The sequence below is a fragment of the Phyllobates terribilis genome, unplaced genomic scaffold (genome assembly GCF_046119375.1).
Source record: "Phyllobates terribilis strain yellow unplaced genomic scaffold, ASM4611937v1 Scaffold_2__4_contigs__length_985480577, whole genome shotgun sequence".
Lineage (NCBI taxonomy): Eukaryota > Metazoa > Chordata > Amphibia > Anura > Dendrobatidae > Phyllobates > Phyllobates terribilis.
Window position 1 is genome coordinate 443,661,366 of NW_027362762.1, and position 19,170 is coordinate 443,680,535.

Genomic DNA, 19,170 nt, shown 5'->3' on the forward strand with positions numbered 1-19,170 from the left:
GAGGGCTGGGTATGAAAGTGTGGACATAAGAAGCTGACTATGGGGACATAAGAAGCTGGCTATAGGGACATTACAAGAGGGGATGGCTGTGGGAACATTACAAGAGGGTCTGGCTGTGGGGACTTTCCAAGAGGGGCTGGCTATGGGGACATAAGAGGGGCTGTGGGTACATCACAAATCACAAGAGTGGCTGGCTATGGGGACATTACAAGAGGGGGCTGGCTATGAAAGTGTGGACATAAGAAGCTGACTATGGGGACATAAGAAGCTGGCTATAGGGACATTACAAGAGGGGATGGCTGTGGGAACATTACAAGAGGGGCTGGCTGTGGGGACATTCCAAGAGGGGCTGGCTATGGGGACATAAGAGGGGTTGTGGGGACATCAAAAGGGGGTCTGGCTCTGGTAATATAAGGGGCTGGCTACGGGGACATACAGTTAGGTCCATATATATTTGGACAGAGACAACATTTTTCTAATTTTGGTTCTAGACATTACCATAATGAATTTTAAACAAAACAATTCAGATGCAGTTGAAGTTCAGACTTTCAGCTTTCATTTGAGGGTATCCACATTAAAATTGGATGAAAGGTTTAGGAGTTTCAGCTCCTTAACATGTGCCACCCTGTTTTTAAAAAGGGACCAAAAGTAATTGGACAATTAACTCCAAGGCTATTTCATGGACAGGTGTGGGCAATCCCTTCGTTATGTCATTCTCAATTAAGCAGATAAAAGGCCTGGAGTTGATTTGTGGTGTGGTGCTTGCATTTGGAAGGTTTTGGTGTGAAGTAAACATGCGGTCAAAGGAGCTCTCCATGCAGGTGAAACAAGCCATCCTTAAGCTGCAAAAACAGAAAAAAAACATCCGAGAAATTGCTACAATATTAGGAGTGGCAAAATCTACAGTTTGGTACATCCTGTGAAAGAAAGAAAGCACTGGTGAACTCATCAATGCAAAAAGACCTGGGCGCCCACGGAAGACAACTGTGGTGGATGATCGCAGAATAATCTCCATGGTGAAGAGAAACCCCTTCACAACAGCCAACCAAGTGAATAACACTCTCCAGGAGGTAGGCGTATCAATATCCAAATCTACCATAAAGAGAAGACTGCATGAAAGTAAATACAGAGGGTTCACTGCACGGTGCAAGCCACCCATAAGCATCAAGAATAAAAAAGCTAGACTGGAATTTGCATTCTTTGGACAGATGAAACCAAGATCAACCTCTACCAGAATGATGGAAAGAAAAAAGTATGGCGAAGGCGTGGTACAGCTCATGATCCAAAGCATACCACATCATCTGTAAAACACGGCGGAGGCAGTGTGATGGCTTGGGCATGCATGGCTGCCAGTGGCACTGGGTCACTAGTGTTTATTGATGATGTGACACAGGACAGAAGCAGCCGAATGAATTCTGATGTATTCAGAGCCATACTATGTGCTCAGATCCAGCCAAATGCAGCCAAACTGATTGGTCGTCGTTTCATACTACAGATGGACAATGACCCAAAACATAAAGCCAGAGAAACCCAGGAGTTTATTAAAGCAAAGAACTGGAATATTCTTGAATGGCCAAGTCAGTCACCTGATCTCAACCCAATTGAGCATGCATTTCACTTGTTAAAGACTAAACTTCAGAAAGAAAGGCCCACAAACAAACAGCAACTGAAAACCACCACAGTGAAGGCCTGGCAGAGCATCAAAAAGGAGGAAACACAGTGTCTGGTGATGTCCATGAGTTCAAGACTTCAGGCAGTCATTGCCAACAAAGGGTTTTCAACCAAGTACTAGAAATGAACATTTTATTTACAATTATTTAATCTGTCCAATTAATTTTGGTCCCTTTAAAAACAGGGTGGCACATGTTAAGGAGCTGAAACTCCTAAACCCTTCATCCAATTTTAATGTGGATACCCTCAAATGAAAGCTGAAAGTCTGAACTTCAACTGTATATGAATTGTTTTGTTTAAAATTCATTGTGGTAATGTCTAGAACCAAAATTAGAAAAATGTTGTCTCTGTCCAAATATATATGGATCTAACTGTAAGAGGGGCTGTGGGTACATCACAAGATGGGCTGGCTATGGGGACATAAGAGGGGGCTGTGAGACATCACAAGGGGGCCTGGCTGTGGAAACATAAGAGGGGTTGTGGGGACATCAAAAGGGGGTCTAGTTATGGTGATATAAGGGGCTTGCTACGGGGACATAAGAGGGGCTGTGGGTACATCACAAGAGTGGCTGGCTATGGGGACATTACAAGAGGGGGCTGGCTATGGGGACATAAGGAGCTGGTTATAGGGACATTAGAAGAGGGGATGGCTGTGGGGAGATTCCAAAAGGAGCTGGCTATGGGGACATAATAGGGGTTGTGGGGACATCAAAAGGGGGCCGGCTGTGGGGACATAAGAGGGGCTGTGCGTACATCACAAGAGGGGCTGGCTATGCTATGTGGACATAAGGAGCTGGCTATGGGGACATAAGGGGCTGGCAATGGGGACATAAGGGCTGGCTATAGGGACATTACAAGAGGGGATGGCTGTGGGAACATTACAAGAGGGGCTGTGGGGACATAACAAGAGGGTAACCATATTGTATTGGGTGCTGTTGGGGACCTTATATTGGGGGCTGTAGTGACCATACTATATAGAGGGCTTTGCGGGACATTATAGTATATATTGGGGGGCTGTGGTGCATATCATACTGTGTGGGGTGCTATGGGAACATTATACTATATAGAAGGTGCTGTGGGCCCATTATACTGTATTTGTGACTGGGGGGCCATAATCCTGTATGGGGTGCTGTGAGGCCATCGTACTATAAAATGGGTGGCTGTGGTGGACATCATACTGCATGGGAGGCTGTGTTGGACATCATACTGTATGTTGGGGCTGTTGTGGATATTATAATGTATGGGCGGCTGTGGTGACCATCATACTGTGTAGGAGGACAGTATATAGAAATGGAAAAAGTTCATCCAGCTCACCATACGTAGTAGAATTCCTCAGGACGTACAGGGATTGTGAGCCTGTGTTGGCAACAGGGTGGATCAATGGTAGGAAAGCAAGATTATCCAGCACAAAGTCCAGGGAATTCCCTGGATTTTGTGCTGGATAATCTCTCTTTCCTGTGTAGGAGGACAGTGTGAGGAGGGGTACAGTTTGGAGAGGACAACGTGGTGGGCAGGATGAGGACATAGTGTGAAAAAGGGGCACAGTATGAATATTGAGAGGGGGCAGCGTGAAATGGGGGCACACCATGGTGGGGGAACAGTGTGGAGCTATAGAAAGTGTAAGGGAAAACAGTGGAGAGGGGATAGCCATGATATAGGCCGTGGTTCATAGGGGCAGACATTGTGGCGGTTATAGTTGATAATGTCAAACAGTGGGGCAGTTATACCTCATTAAGGCGGACAGTGTGGTGGGTGTAGCTCATAAGGGCAGACAGTGTGGATGCCGTATACCATAGGAGGCTTATTTAGGTCATAATATGGACAGATATTTGTATGCAGAGGGCATTTTAATAACACTCTTATTTTTAAGGGCACCGTGTCGCGATGTACTGCAGAAGACATGAGAAGAGGGAAGTCTGCAGAGAAGAGCTGTGGATGTGAAAAGTCACCATGGCATCTCTACAAGATGAAAAGAAAGAAACTACTCACAAAAGATGTCACCTATACGGTACCTGGATGTAAATGTTTACTTGTTAATACTGACTACATCTCATCAATACTGTGGGTCCTGTATGGTCCAAAGTCTGATAATGACTGATGACATCTCCCAGCATCTCCTTACTATTGTTAAGAACATACTGGGAATTGTAGCTTCATAAGATACAAATGTATACGAGACTGACTCGACATTACAGTTGATTACTGTACTAAACTTGGTGATGTATTCATGTACTGATGGTGGTTCTGGTGACATATTCATGTGGTACTGGTGTTGCATTTATTTACTGACAGTGATTTTTGTGATGCATTTATCTACTGATGGTGGTTCTGGTGATTGATGGTGGTTCTAGGGACCTATTAATTTATTGATGATGTTTCTGGTGCCGTTTTTATTTACTAATGATGGCTCTTGTGATGTATTCATGTACTGATGATGATTTTGGTTTCATATTCATGTACTGGTGATGGTTCTGGTGATGAATACAGCACCAGAATCATCATCACTACGTGAATACATCACCAGAGCATCAATAGTACATGAATACAGCACCCGAACAACTATCACTACATGAAGATGTCACCACAACCACCATCAGTACATGAATACAAGAAAAGAACCACCATCAGTACATGAATACGTCACCAGAAGTACTATCCATACAGTAATATGGCACTAGAACCACCATCAGTTTTATTGCAAACTGTATTTGTTGCATGGCGGATATAAAAAACATCATACTTATCCCTTTATAATAGGGTCTATTTAGCTTCCATTGGGGTATCTGCCAAATGCTGCACACCTTCATTGAAACCTAACTGCCCCCATTATAGTTAAGTAATATTATTACTGTCCTTGGGTTCGACATTTAAAATATAGGGTGACAGGGATGAATATCTCTATTTTATCCTGGTATTGTGTAAATGGTCTGCAAGCAATGAATGATTCCATATCTAACTATGAAAACACACTCCCTGTTGAGCCTCACCTCTAGAGTACACCACTTTTTTACTTTTGCTGTTTTTTTTGTGAAACAGGTAACAATTCTAGTGGAAGCGGTCATCAGAGCTGGTTACCTGACCCATCGGAGGGGGAGGATGGGTGCGTTACGGGTCCTGTTACCTTAGTCTCTGACCCATTCCTTTAGAAGCGGGCTGAGGGTTCATGTGAGGGGGGGGTGCCATTGGCTTTTTCTGCCTAGGGCACCAAAGTATCTTTTCCTGGCCCTACACACACCCATACAAGTCTATGGGTGGGTATAAAACATCAGCCTGCACTCAGATGACATCTGAGTGCAGTTTGATTTCCACAGACTCAGACAATGTAGAAGATGGAGATGTTAAGTTCTCCATCTTCTCCATACCTGTTCAGATTTTTTCATGCGAGACAATCTGACCAAACTCGGAGCAGAGTTTGAGCAGAGTCAATAATCTATCTGATTCTCTCGCAGAGAGAATATACGATTGTGTGACCCCAGCCTAAGTTTCATTCCAAGCGGAAACTTCATGGTTACTACTAATATTAAGATTAAATCTGTGCCCAGTCATCTAAGGAAATAACTGTAATTCTAATTGGTTCATTTTTTATCAGTTCATAACAGTGACTGGAGTAGCAGTGGGATTTGGACTAACTATGGCATGCGATACTCTCCTATCACAGGTAATAAGTGTAACAATGATTTTCTCCCTTACTCTACTTGAATGGATCCTTTGATCTTTCATAGATCAGATCCTTTACTAAAGGAAACTAAAGAAAAGTCACACAAAGAATATTATCATTTGCAGTGCTTTACAGTGCCATACATTACAAAAATGATACTGTTATACGATATACAAATCATAACACCAAGAAGAAATAGAATGCAACAAGGGGAGTGAGAGATGCAGTTATGGGGACCACATTCTTGTAAATATGGCAAACAATAAAAAAAGAATGAAGAAAACAAACAATCAATATTCTTAGTTATAGGTTTGGGTTTTGTATTATTATAAATGGTATGTTGCACTTTTTTTAAAGATTTATGGTGGAAGAAACCTCAAGTACATGGGAGTCATTGTTCAGCGATCGATCCTTATTTTATCACTGGCTTGCTTCCCATGCTGTGCTTTGTATATCAATACAGAAAACATTATGCTTCTTTTTGGGCAAAACAAAGAAGTAGCAAGGTAAGCTTTCCATTATTGAATTTTGTACAGATTATGTGTCTTATAAATATGTAAACAGGTAAAGGCCCTGAGAAAATTTTTTCTGAGGAAATCAAATAATGAAAGAATCCGACACTCTATGTGGCTTTTAAAGGTACTATTTATTGATCCGATTCACAGTGTATAAGTGTGACGTTTTGGTCTTACTGACCTTCATCACACTTACATATAGTGATGAAACGGACCTAAAGAGAAGAAGGTGACTGTGACAAGGTGGCAAGGTGTATGATGTGACTAGCCTCCGTGTGGAGTAGGTGCATCATACACCTTGCTGCCTTGCCACAGTCACCTCCTTCTCTTTAGGTCCATTTCATCACTATATATAAGTCTGATGAATGTCAGTAAGAGTAAAAAGTACCTTTAACATCCACATAGAGTGCCGTATTCTTTCATCATTTGATTTTTATGCTTTAGGACCCAGGAATGCCGTATTTCCTCAACTGAATCCTTTTGTGAGAAAAACCAGGATGAAAATGATAGAAGTTCATAATATATAGTGCTCTAATAAGTTTACAAAATAACAGTGCTCTAATAATACCTTCCTACACTGCCTAAATAACAGTGCCATACACAGACAGATGCCCTTGGTTTTCTAACACAGCATCAGACACTAGTAGTTTTGTCCCTGCAATGGAGTGTGTGGCATTCACCCTTTTTCACTGTCCACTTTTATTTTTTTTAATAATTGAATTTTTAAATTGTGTTCGTTTTTTCAAAGACATAAAGACATTGTTGTATACACTAAATTGGATTTATTAATGGAATGAACATAAAAATAGACTGACAGTTCAAAACATTATTTATTTGTGTTTATCTCCAACACATTGATACCATAAAATTGACAAAAGTGACAAACCTTTATTAACCAGTTAAGGACCTAGAATTTTTTGTTTTTGCTCTTTCTATTTTCCTCCTCTTGTTCTAAGCGACACAACTTTTTACATTTTTCTGTCAATACATCTGTACAGAACGTTGTAAAAAAATATTTGTTTGTGTCATCATTTTTCTGAGACAAATAAGTTTTCTATTTTTTCGTCCATGGAGCTGGTTAAGGGTTTTTTTTGTATTCTGAGATGACATTTTTATCGATACCATTTTGGGCCATAAATCACATTTTGATATATCTGACGCTTTTATTGTATTTTCTAAGGAAGTGTATTGAGCAGAAAATGTCAATTCTGGCGTTTTATTTATTTTTTCCTTTTTGTGTTTTAACATCTGGCTTAAATACTGTTATATTATATTTTGATATATTGAACAGCGGGTGAAGTAAGTGTTGAACACGTCACCAATTTTCTAAGTAAATAAATTTCTAAATTGTTATTGATATGAAATTTTCACCAGATGTCGGTAGCAACCAATCCAACCCACACATGCAAAGAAATCAAACCATAGATGTCCAGAAATCAAGTTATGTGTAATAAAGAGAAATGAGACAGGGAAAAAGTATTGAACACGCTTACTGAAATGTATTTAATACTTCGTACAAAAGCCTTTGTTGGTGATGACAGCTTCAAGACACCTCCTGTACTAGGTTGCCAACCGTCCAGAAATTCCAGGACAGTCTGTAAAAATAGGGCACTTTTTTGTCCTGTCAGTAAAAAAAATTAAGGCGTCCGGGATTTTTTGAAACTGAGGAAACTTTATATTGATTGTAATTTTATTTATTTTGATTGTAATTCTCCTTATTTTGCAGTTTACTGTGAATGCAGCTTGATGTCTTCTTATCAGAATTATGGGTTGTGGACATGTATGATTTATGTTCATAATGATTTATTATGTTTTTTTCAATGTGTCTGTAAAAAATATTTTCTGTCCAGGATTTTTAGATAAGCTGTCCAGAAAAAAATAAAATGTCAATTTAGCAACCCTGTATTGAGAAACTTGTCGCATGCATTGCACAGGTGTGATTTTGGCTCATTCTTCTACACAAACACTTTTCAAATCCTCAAGGTTCAGTGGGCTCCTTCTATGAACTCTCAGCTTTAGTTCCTTTCCTTCCATACATTTTCTATTGGATTCAGGTCAGGTGATTGGCTGGGCTATTCTTTCTCTGAAACCAGTTGAGAGTTTCCTTGTCTGTGTATTTAGGAACATTGTCTTGCTGAAATGTCCACCTCATTTCATCTTAATCATCCTGGTAGATGGCAGCAGATTTTTATCAACAATCTTTTATCGCCAAAAAGAGGGGATCACATGGAGTGTTGGATGACTAATCAGCTGTCAGTTCAAATAAAGCTCGTCAAGGCAAGAAGTAAAAAAAAAAAAAGTGAAAAAATATATATATAAATGTATGAGGAATAGAAACAATTAGTATATCAACAAAAAAACATATTGCAATAAAAAAATAAGGAGTTGAAATGCAATAATTAATGTAAATAATTGTAAAAGAATATATGAGGAAAGAAAGAAGTGGAACCGAACCAGCAAGAACGTGATAAAAGTCAAAAGGTGATAATGAGTGACTTAGAATGAAAAGCCACCGAAATAATAAGGAAAGAAGAGGTAAAAAAGTGAGAGAGAAAAAGAAATAAGGAGGAAGAAAAAAAGAGAGAAAAAAGGAAAAGGTGGAAAAGAGTGGAAAGTAAAAAAGATTAAAAAATGTATTGTGATGTGACAATGAAAGGACCGAAGTGATGAGAAGGGAATATATGTGGGGAATTGGGTGCGAACTAACCACTATCAGTGTAAGAGAGCTATAGCGTGGGAAAAAACTATCAGAGGAGATTTTCCCTCCAGGCTACTTCAGAGCGTGGAGGGAAAATCCCTCCTGGATTTTGTTCCTTGGATATCATCAGCAGTGCATGTAACCCACTACCTTCCATTACTGCCTCTCATAGGCTCACTTCTCAGTGTCAAGCATCTTCTAGCTGTGTGTCTGGGTATTTCGATCACTTCTTCTCCAGGACTGGTGTTTTCAGGGCTTGCTACCTCAGCAATCTTCCAATTTCACAGACACACCAGTAATGGGGCCCACATTCTTCTCTCAGAGTTACTCGCTAATTGCTCACTCTAACCAGGACGTAAGTCTCCCAAAAACTCTTCCCCACTGCAGGGCTGGCTAACTGTTAAAGGGTTTTTTCCAGATGTGGGGTACGAGTCTGCAGTCAGTCTATGTGACTGAAGATTTGTGAATCCTCACATCGCACGCACTGTGCGAGTGGGTGGTGCATGACCGCAAGTATGCGATTTGCATACTTCTGGACACATTTCGACTAGACTTTTCTGGCCTTGCTCAATGGACTTGCATTGAGTGAGTCCTCGCCCATCTAGTCAGCATGTGACCATATGTATGCAAATCACATACTTGCAGTCACGTGCCCGCTGCTCTCAGCACCAGCACTGGGAAATCCTCACAACGCTGGCATAGCTGTTTTTTTTTATTTTTTTTTATTCCATACATAACATAGTGGTGACTTCCAAGGAGAAGCCGTCCGAAGAGTGGTCAGGCCACTTCATTTAACCTTACAATAGAAAGAACATATGCACAGCAAATCATTTTGTACTTATACTCCTATAATAAAAGATTGCACTTCTGCCAGGGAAATCTTTATCTTGGGGACATTACAAGAACAGATGTATAAAAGAGCCATCTAGAGCTCCACATCTATAAGAATTTGGTGTAGTCATCACGTTTTTAATGTATTTATTTAAGTTACCTTTGCTGTATTGTCTATTCACTTTTTATTGGTTTTGTAAAAAGATAAATAAATAAAAAACATGTAGATTTACATACAATCTAGTTGTATATCTATCTGCCTGTTAGGAATTGGCTGGACTGCTAGTGGAGCTTCATGCCCTTTTAGTTGTTAACTAATGCTGAATTTCTTCTCCTTTCACCTGAGACTGTGTATTGTTTCATATTGGTCCAAAAAAAGTTTCCATTAAATTTTATTTCTTTTTTTTATATTGTAACAGACAAACCGAATTGTGTGTTTTGATTTTAATTCCCACACTTCCAGTAAGTATATGCATTTTACTAAACTATCAAGTCTTACCAAATACAGAATTACATACGTAGTAATAGAAGCACTCTTCAGTTTCATTGATAGGAACTAGTATTGAGCGAGTATGTTCTGTTAACCCTTTCGCTGAGTATGCTCGGGCTGAGCTTCGAGTATTTACAGCTGCTCGGTGATATGGTTGAATCGCTCCCGTGTGCATGATTTGTGACTGTTTGACAGTTTTATTACATGGGAGGAATGTCTATTTCTTACACATTCCTCACATGTAATAAAGCTGCCAAACAGTTGCAAATCATGCACACGGGAGCGATTCAACCATATCACCGAGCAGCTGTAACTACTCGGAGCTCGGCCCGAGCATACTCGGACAGAACATACTCGCTCAACACTAATAGGAACCCAATAGAGTTGTCTGCAAAGTCTCTTATGCATTTTGGAGATCTTAATAATATCAATGGAAGGAGAGGGGGACGTGTTACTTTGAGATTGTCTAAATTGGCTATATACCACGTTGTAAATTATTATGCAAATACTATTTTTTCTGATTTTCCTAAATGGTCCATGCAAATGAGTCAGTAAAATGTTCAAAGCATCAACCGGTAGAGTGTAAATCAAATGTTATTGGACAAACCTTCCAATGATAGCAGGATTTTTTTGAAAACTCAAAAAACTCAAAATGCCGTTCCAAATTATTATGCACAACAGATTTTCCAAACATTTTATAGGTTGTAAAGAACTGAAAAAGATCATTTGTTGAATTTGAAGCATTAAGAGGTCTAATTGACTGAAATCAAAAGCTTTTCCAATCAAAAACATCTTAACAGGTCAAGTTTCATGTTAACATAGGATCCCATCTTTGCTATCAACTTCACAATTCTTGCATCCATTGAACTTGTGAGTTGTGGATAGTTTCTGCTTGAATTTCTTTGCAGGATGTCAGAATAGCCTCCCACCTTCATAGATCTTTTGCTTGAGGATACTCCAAAGACTCTCAATAGGGTTGGGGTCAGGGGAGGATGGTGGCCACCTATGAGTTTCTCTCATTTTATGCCCATAGCAGTCAATAACTCGGAGGTATTCTTTGAAGCATGAGATGGTGCATTGTCATGCATGAAGATGATTTTGCTACGGTTGGCACGGTTCTTCTTTTTATGCCATGGTAGAAAGTAGTCAATCAGAAACTCTATATACTTTGCCGAGATCATTTCCACACCTTCAGGAACCCTAAAGGTGTGTACCATCTCTCTTCCCATGATTCTGGCCCAAAACATGACTCCGCCACCTCCTTGCTGAAGTCGCAGCCTTGGTGAGATATGGTAGCCATCCACCTACCATCCAGGGTTGCCCAGCACTCATCAGTAAACAAAACTGTTTTAAAATCAGTCTTCATGTATGTTTGGGCCCATTGCAACCATTTCTGCTTGTGCGCACTGTTTAGTGATGGCTGAATACTAGGCTTATGCACAACTGCAAGCTTATGGAGGATCCTACACCTTGAGGTTTGGGGGACTCCAGAGGTACCAGCAGCTTGAAATACCTGTTTGCTCCTTTATAATGTTTTTTTGCAGCTGCTCTCTTAATCTGATAAATTTTTCTGGCAGAAACCTTCCTCATTAGGCCTTTATCTGCACAAACCAGTCTGTGCTCTTTATCAGCCTCAAATCTCTTCATAGTAAAACAATCACACTTAAGTTTTCTTGAAATATCTAAAGCTTTCATGGCTTGTCTAAGGCATTGCACTATTTGTCACTTTATGGCAACAGAGGGATCCTTTTTCTTTCCCATATTGCTTGAAACCTGTAGTCTGCTTAATGTGGAACTTCCTTCTTAAGTAGTTTTCCTTTAATTGGGCTCACCTGGTGTTTGAGATTTATTTCAGTGATCAAAAGAACCCTGAGACCCAATACCATCCAGGAGTTTATTGGAAAAAAAAAATTACATCTTTATGACACTTAAATCTAAATTGCATAATAATTTGAAACATAGTGTATATTGTCTATTATTACACTCCTTTTCACATTAGTAAAATATTTTGGTAACTACCAGTGAAAATTTGCTCTTAAATACAATGTGTACAGCTTATAAAATAAAGATATTTAAACGGGTTGTTCAGGATTTTCACAAAAGTCTGCAGTCACATAGAGCGACTGCAGACTTTCATGATAAACCTGGACAACCCCTTTAAGATCGTTAACAATAGCCAGGCGAAAAATAATGTAAAATATGTCTTGGAAGTGTAAATATTTATAATGAACAATGCTTTAAAGAGTACATTTACTGCTGGATTGAATTTTTGTTTACTGTAAGTATATATCCACTCCTTTTGTAAGATAACCTCAGACTATGTTTAAACTATGTTTCTTCATGTGGAAAATCTATTTGTAAATTGTACCATATAATGACCCTGTGCATTCTACTTCAACATTACTCATATATTTTGTGTTTATATTTTTTTAGGCATTTTTCTTTTTCCAAATTAAACTTCGCTATTTACAAAACCAGGTACATCCTCTTATCAATGTAATCTGTCTAAATTGCTGAATGAACATTTTTTTAGCTTATAATTTTATAGTATCGTTGTTATTATTATTAGTAGTAGTGGTAGTAGTAGTATTTAATTAATGTAGGTTTTTTTTTGTAGTTGTTCTATTTATGTTGTTATAGATGATAATCCCAGATTTATAAAAATGTGGCCTAGACCTGCCGTGGCTGTTATACTGTGCCAAAAGCATGGATTGATAGATTTCTGTCATTTTATTTGTGGAAGGTGAAAAGACTTCAGCAACAGCACCTAATAATGTTTGGCAAATGCAGGAGCCCACTGCAAGGGGTAAAAAAAATACCTTGCTTAATATATAATAAGGAAAAAAGGTTTTAATAAATTACAAATTATAAATACTCGGTCATATACCGAATCACCAATTATTAGGTCCACATACTGTGTATAGAATTTTGATTTATAGGCTGATGTTGGCTCTCTTTAATATTGGTATGGAAACTCTGTAACAGGAAAAAAATATTATTCACAGGTGATTTGAATAAAAGAAAATGTATTTAGGATAAAGTTACAATTAAGAGATATATAAAGATAGGATATAAAAAGGCATATATAGAATCTCTGTGACTATGAGAGAGGGCTTTGCCCTTTTGTAAAGGGGTACAGTATTTAGAACGACATTTTGGCTCATAGACATGGAATTTCTACACATACCAAGACCAAAGAATGTTGAACATTAGTAATAATTAAACAATTCATAAGCAACATATAAACAATTAGTTTTCAAGGATAATACTGTCAGAAAAGACTTTTTGGCGTCTTGTTTCTGTGAGTACTTATCTATAGAACAATGTCGATACAGAACATTCTAACAATATCAGCCTTGGTTTCTTTTAGCTGAAACATAGCATGGTTTTATGAAGCTGGTATATAGCTGGTATACAACAAGTAGTATAAAATATTGGCAAATTATGGATAGTAGCTGTATTGATTATTTTTTTTTATCAGTGTACAGTACTTGGTATACTACAGTAACAGTTTAATTAAAGGGAATCTGTCAGTAGGATCAACCCTCCTAAACCGTCTATCGTATTTTTCGAACTATAAGATGCACTTTTTTCCTCCAAAATTTTGGACGAAATTGGGGGGGGCGTCTTATAGTCCAGATGTACGGTACCTTATAGTCTGGCTGTGGATGATGGGGGGAGGGAGTGGCAGCCGTGGAGGAGCAGGTCACAGGAGGCAGGAGCTGCCTGCTGCAGCGAACACTGTGCCCGCTGTTAAAGAAAATGAATATTCACTGCTCCCCACGCCCATAGTCCCTCTTCCATGTCAGTGACGTCATGCGCTGCTTACACCCTGATGTCAGCTGCTGGCATCAGAACAGAATGCTGCGCTGCAAGGGAGCTGGAGGAAGATGAGTAGAATCCTTTATTTTTTTATGTGTGTGGTGTGAGGGAGTCTTATATACCATGGTGGGGATAGGGGGCCATGTATATCAGGATGGTGCGCTATGTATACCAGGATGGGGGCTATGTATACCATAATGGGGATGTGGGCCATGTATACCAGGATGGGGATGTGGGCCATGAATACCAGGATGGGGGTGGGGGCCACATATATCAGGATGGCGGGCCATATACAGTTGAAACCAGAAGTTTACATACACTATATAAAAAGACACATATGCATGTTTTCAGCAGCAGAAGGGAAGGAAGGGAGACACAGATCCATTACTAGTGGGTAGGCGGAACCCCATAGGATAGTTCACCTCAGATTTATAAAAAGTGACGACCGGCCCCTCCAGCCTAGGCTCCTCCTACTCCCATGATTCTCCAGTCTAAAATTTGAGGTCGCAGAGGATAGTCGCTGCCTTTGCAGCTCCTCAGAAGATTTTTTTTATTTTTATCCCGGAGACCTGGACCCCCCGTGGTCTAGAGGTCTCAGGGGGTCTCAGCGCTGCTGGGACCCCCACCCCTCCCCTGGCGGATCTGCGTACCCCCTAAGGCGGTCCCCGCAGAACCCTGCCGGCCCCGGGGGATACAGGGCGCTTCCTGGCGGAGACGCAAACCGCGCCTGTGGGGTCCCTGCGCGCTCCGCCGTGGGGGAAGCTAAGGGCCACTGCGCCACACATCCCTGGGGGTCCCTGTGGCGCTCAGCTGGGTAAGTGCTCAGTATGTATGAGTTCTTCAATATAATCAATGCAGTGACTGCTGTTTTTTTCTTTTTAACCCTTCAGCGCTTGGTTTCCCCTGGGAAGAACAGGCTGTGGTACGGGATCACTCTGTCCTAGTTACTGACCACACCTTTAAGGGGTTATTCGGCCTTTCAATTTTCTGTGTGAGGGCATGTCGGATCAGGGTCCAGAAGGCGCGGACCGCCTCCCAGGTCCGCTTCAGGATCTGTCTCGCGTATCTGACACGCAGGAGTCCTCGACAGCGTCAAGTTTAACGCTGGTCGGGGGGCTCAGTGATGTTAAAGTGGAGTCGCTCACTCGCTCCATTGATAGCCTGTCTGGCCTTCTAGGTCATTGGGTATCAGCTAAATCCCAACAGACTTCTCGTGGCAAGAAGCGCTACAGGCCGGTACTGTCCCCTCCGCACAGCGAGACGGAGGCCTCAGAAGCTCCGACAGCTCTGCTGGGGAGATCTCCGATTCTGACGAAGAGGATCGGCAGGGGAGCTCTGCTTCGCTTTTGGGCCGCTTGGATGCCTTTATTGTGGCTATGAGAGAGGCGTTACAGTTGCCTGATGAGGTATCGAGACGCCCTGGTAAGTCGGCCCGGCTGTTTCAGGAGTCGCGTCGGACTCGGTCGACTCTGCCATCACTCGATGAGCTTAGCGAGGCGGTGGAGAAAGAACGCCTGTGTCCGGATAAGCGTTTTCAGGGGACACGGATTTTTGATGCTCTGTACCCCTGTTCCACGGAGACGGTCGCTAATTGGGTTCCCTCTCCTGAGGTGGATGTTCCTTTATCTCAGCTGAGCAAATCTTCTCTGCTTCCTGTTAAAGGGAAGGCGAGTCTGCAGGATCCGCTAGACAGAAAGACAGAGTTAGCGGCAAAATCCATCTACGAGGCTGCGGGTCATGGATTCCGAGCGTCTTTAGGAGCCATGTGTGCTGGTGAGGCGTCTCTGCGGTGGTTGGACCAGCTACGGACGGCGTGGCAAGATGGGACGTTGTTTTCGGAGGTAGAAAGGCTCATCCAGTTGTTGGAAGAGGCGGCCCGATATGGCAGAGACGCAGTTCTGGATACTACTTCGGTTCTGTCCAGAGCGCAATCCTCGGCCGTCACAGTCAGAAGAGTGCTGTGGCTTAAGCAGTGGACTGGAGACGCTGTATCCAAGCAAGGTTTGCCGAGTCTGGCGTACAAGGGCGGTCAGCTTTTTGGTTCTGACCTCACGGAGCTGATTGCTAAGGCCAAAGCAAAGGATATGGCTTTGCCGCAGCGGAGAGCAGCGGCGTCCACGTCTGGCAAGTCTAGTGCCGGTGGTGGTCGTCGGTCCTTTCGGCCCAGGGGACGGTTCGGTCAGCCCTCTTGGGGATCGGGTCGTCCCTCTTCTTCCGGAAAGAAGACCTCTCAAAAATCCCGCACTCCCTGGAAACAGAATTTCCGTCAAGACAAACGGGAAACTGACAAAAAGCCCGCTAAGGCGGACTGACGCCAGGTGCTCACCCGAGGGTTCCCGGGTGGGGGGTCGTCTGCTCCAATTCGAGTCGACTTGGGCATTCCACGTATCGGACGCCTGGGTGACGCGGGTTATGTCGGCAGGCTATTTCATAGTTTCATTCTCGACCCCCAGACAGGTTTTGCCAGTCTCGCATCCCGTCCGAGCCCAAGCTGGCAGCTGCACTGCTGCGGGAGGTCGATTCTCTTCTGCAGAACGGCGTAGTGGTTACGGTTCCACCGGAGGACCGGGAAGGGGGTTTTACTCCAACCTCTTTGTGGTTCCCAAAAAGGAGGACAAGTTTCGCCCCATTCTGGATCTCAAAGAGTTGAATCTTCATGTCCGGACCCGGAAGTTCCTCATGGAATCTCTTCGCTCTGTTGTGGCGGCCCTGTCACAGTACGATTTTTTGGTGTCAATCGACATCCGCGACGCCTATTTGCATGTCCCCATTGGAAGGGCCCACCAGCGCTTTCTGCGTTTTGCCATAGGTCAGGCTCATTATCAGTTTGTGGCCCTGCCGTTCGGGTTGGCCTCGGCGCCCAGGGTTTTTACAAAAATTCTGGCACCACTTATGGCGATTCTCCGAAGACAAGGGGTTATGATTATTCCCTACCTGGACGACCTGTTGATAGTGTCATCCACAGCGGAGGAGGCGGTGACAGCTCGCGATCTATCCCTTCAGCACCTGGAAGACTTCGGGTGGCTGGTCAATTGGAAGAAGTCATCTCTGGAGCCGTCACAGTCAATCCTGTTCCTGGGAATGCATTTCGACACGGTATGGGCAGTGGTGTCCCTGCCTCCGGACAAACAAGTGAACCTTCGTCTACCAGGTTCAAGCCATGAGGTCGACGACGGCAATGTCCCTTTGAAGGTGTATGCGCCTTCTGGGTCTGATGGCGACAATGGAGGCAGTACCGTTTGCTCAATTTCATTCCAGGGGTCTCCAAGATCTCATTCTGACCCGTTGGGATCGATCGCCGGCTTCGCTGGATCGCAGTGTCATTATCTCCCGCAGGGTGCGAGAGTCTCTCAGATGGTGGTTACGTCCAGAGGTGTTATCCCTGGGGAAATCTTTCCTCCTTCCACGGTGGTCGGTCATAACCACCGATGCCAGCCTGACGGGCTGGGGGGGAGTTTGGAACGATCTCTGGATTCAGGGGGTCTGGTTGTCAGAAGAGTCTTCTCTGCCGATCAACATCCTGGAGTTGAGGGCGATTTTTCTCTGCCTCTGTCATTGGACGGTCCCTTTGAGCGGTCTGCCAGTCCGAGTTCAGATGGACAATGCGACAGCGGTCGCGTATATCAACCATCAGGGCGGGACGAGGAGTTCCAGACTCATGATGGAGGTCTCTCGGATCATGGTATGGGCCGAGTCCAGGGTTCCAGCCATCTCCGCGATTCACATCCCAGGAGTGCGGAATATCACAGCGGACTTTCTCAGTCGCGAGCAAGTGGATCCCGGAGAATGGAGTCTTCATCCGGAAGTGTTTGCACTGCTGTGCTCCCGTTGGGGGACTCCCCAAGTGGATTTGATGGCATCCAGGCTGAACGCCAGGATTCCGACTTTCATGTCCAGGTACAAGGACCCGGAGGCCGTGGCGGTAGATGCTCTCGTAGCCCCGTGGGACCAGTTCGAGCTGATCTACGTGTTTCCGCCGGTATCCTTACTGCCTCTAGTGATTCGGCTGATCAAACTGGAGCGAATTTTGGCAATTTTGGTGGCGCCAGATTGGCCAAGGAGGGCGTGGTTTTCAACGCTGGTGTCTCTTCAGGCAGCGCCTCCGTTTCCACTACCTCTTCGTCCGGACCTGTTAACCCAAGGTCCCATTTGTCATCCGTACCTGAAGTCTCTTCGTTTGACGGCGTGGCTCTTGAGACTGAAATCTTGACCCGTCGAGGGTTTTCAGCCGAGGTCATTTCCACCTTGCGAGCGGCTAGAGGTCCTGCTACGACTAGGGTTTATCACAAAACTTGGGATGCCTTCTTTTCGTGGTGTTCTGAATCGTCAAGAAACCCGAGGATTTTTTCCATTCCCAACTTATTGTCTTTCCTGCAATATGGGTTGGACAAGGGTCTGGCAGGTAGTACCTTGCGGGGTCAGGTATCTGCTCTATCCTTGCTTTTTCGGAAGGCTATTGCCTCGCGCAGGGATGTGCGTTCCTTTTTTCGCGGGGTAACTCGTCAGTTTCCGCCTCGGAAGACGTTTGTGGCTCCTTGGCGGCTCAATATAGTCTTGGAGGCTCTTCAGCATGGGCCTTTTGAGCCTATGGATTCTGTTACGCTTTATTTGCTTTCTTGGAAGGTTGCCTTCATGGTAGCGGTCACCTCCTTGAGAAGGGTTTTCTGAGTTGGCGGCACTTTCTTGCTCGCCCCCTTTTCTGGAATTCCATCTGGATCGCGTGGTGCTTCGCACCCGTTGTGACTTTCTGCCTAAAGTGGTCTCACGTTTCCATGTCAATCAGGACATTGTGTTGCCCTCACTCTGTCCAGAACCAAGGAATTCAAAGGAGCGGGCCTTGCACTCGTTGGATTTAGTACGGGCGGTATGATGGCTGGACATTCCCATCTTGTTTGTACTTACAGATGAATGAGGCACCTTCAGGTATCTTGAAATTGTACCCAAGGATGAGCTAGACTTGTGCAAGTCCACAATTCTCTTCCTGATATCTTGGCTGATTTCTTTAGACTTTCCCATGATGCTACACAAAGAAGCAGTGTGTTTCAGATGTGCATTAAAATACATCCACAGGTGTGTCTCTAATTAACTCAAATGTTGCCAAAACTATCAGAAGCTTCTAAACACATGATCATATGGGCAGTCCAGAATTGTTTAAAGGCATAGTAATCTTAGTGTATGTAACTTTTGACTTTGTTTAAGGCATTTTTATTACTTACTGCATTCTCTCTCTCTCTCTCTCTCTCTCTCTCATTATTCTGGCATTTGGTAAATATTAAAAATGATGGTAATCCTATTTGAACTAAAACGGGAAAGGTTTATTCTGATTTCATGTCAGATATTGAGAAAAACATGCATATGTGTCTTTTTATATAGTGTATGTAAAGTTCTGGTTTCAACTGTATACCAGGATGGGGGCATATATATACCAGGATTGGGGATATTACTACAGAATTGGGGGACATTACCCCTATAACAATGTCAGCAG

The 19,170-nt window shown here is 43.0% G+C and overlaps 1 protein-coding gene across 1 annotated transcript in view; it reads left to right on the forward strand.

The window, feature by feature from the left end:
- Nucleotides 1-19,170, forward strand: part of LOC141214756 (multidrug and toxin extrusion protein 1-like) — a 90,098-nt gene that overhangs the window by 13,970 nt on the left and 56,958 nt on the right. Inside the window, exons 3-6 of the mRNA XM_073665466.1 lie at nt 5,261-5,329; nt 5,687-5,835; nt 9,793-9,835; nt 12,297-12,341. Of these exons, the coding sequence (XP_073521567.1) occupies nt 5,261-5,329; nt 5,687-5,835; nt 9,793-9,835; nt 12,297-12,341 (306 nt within the window). The remainder of the gene's footprint in view (nt 1-5,260; nt 5,330-5,686; nt 5,836-9,792; nt 9,836-12,296; nt 12,342-19,170) is intronic.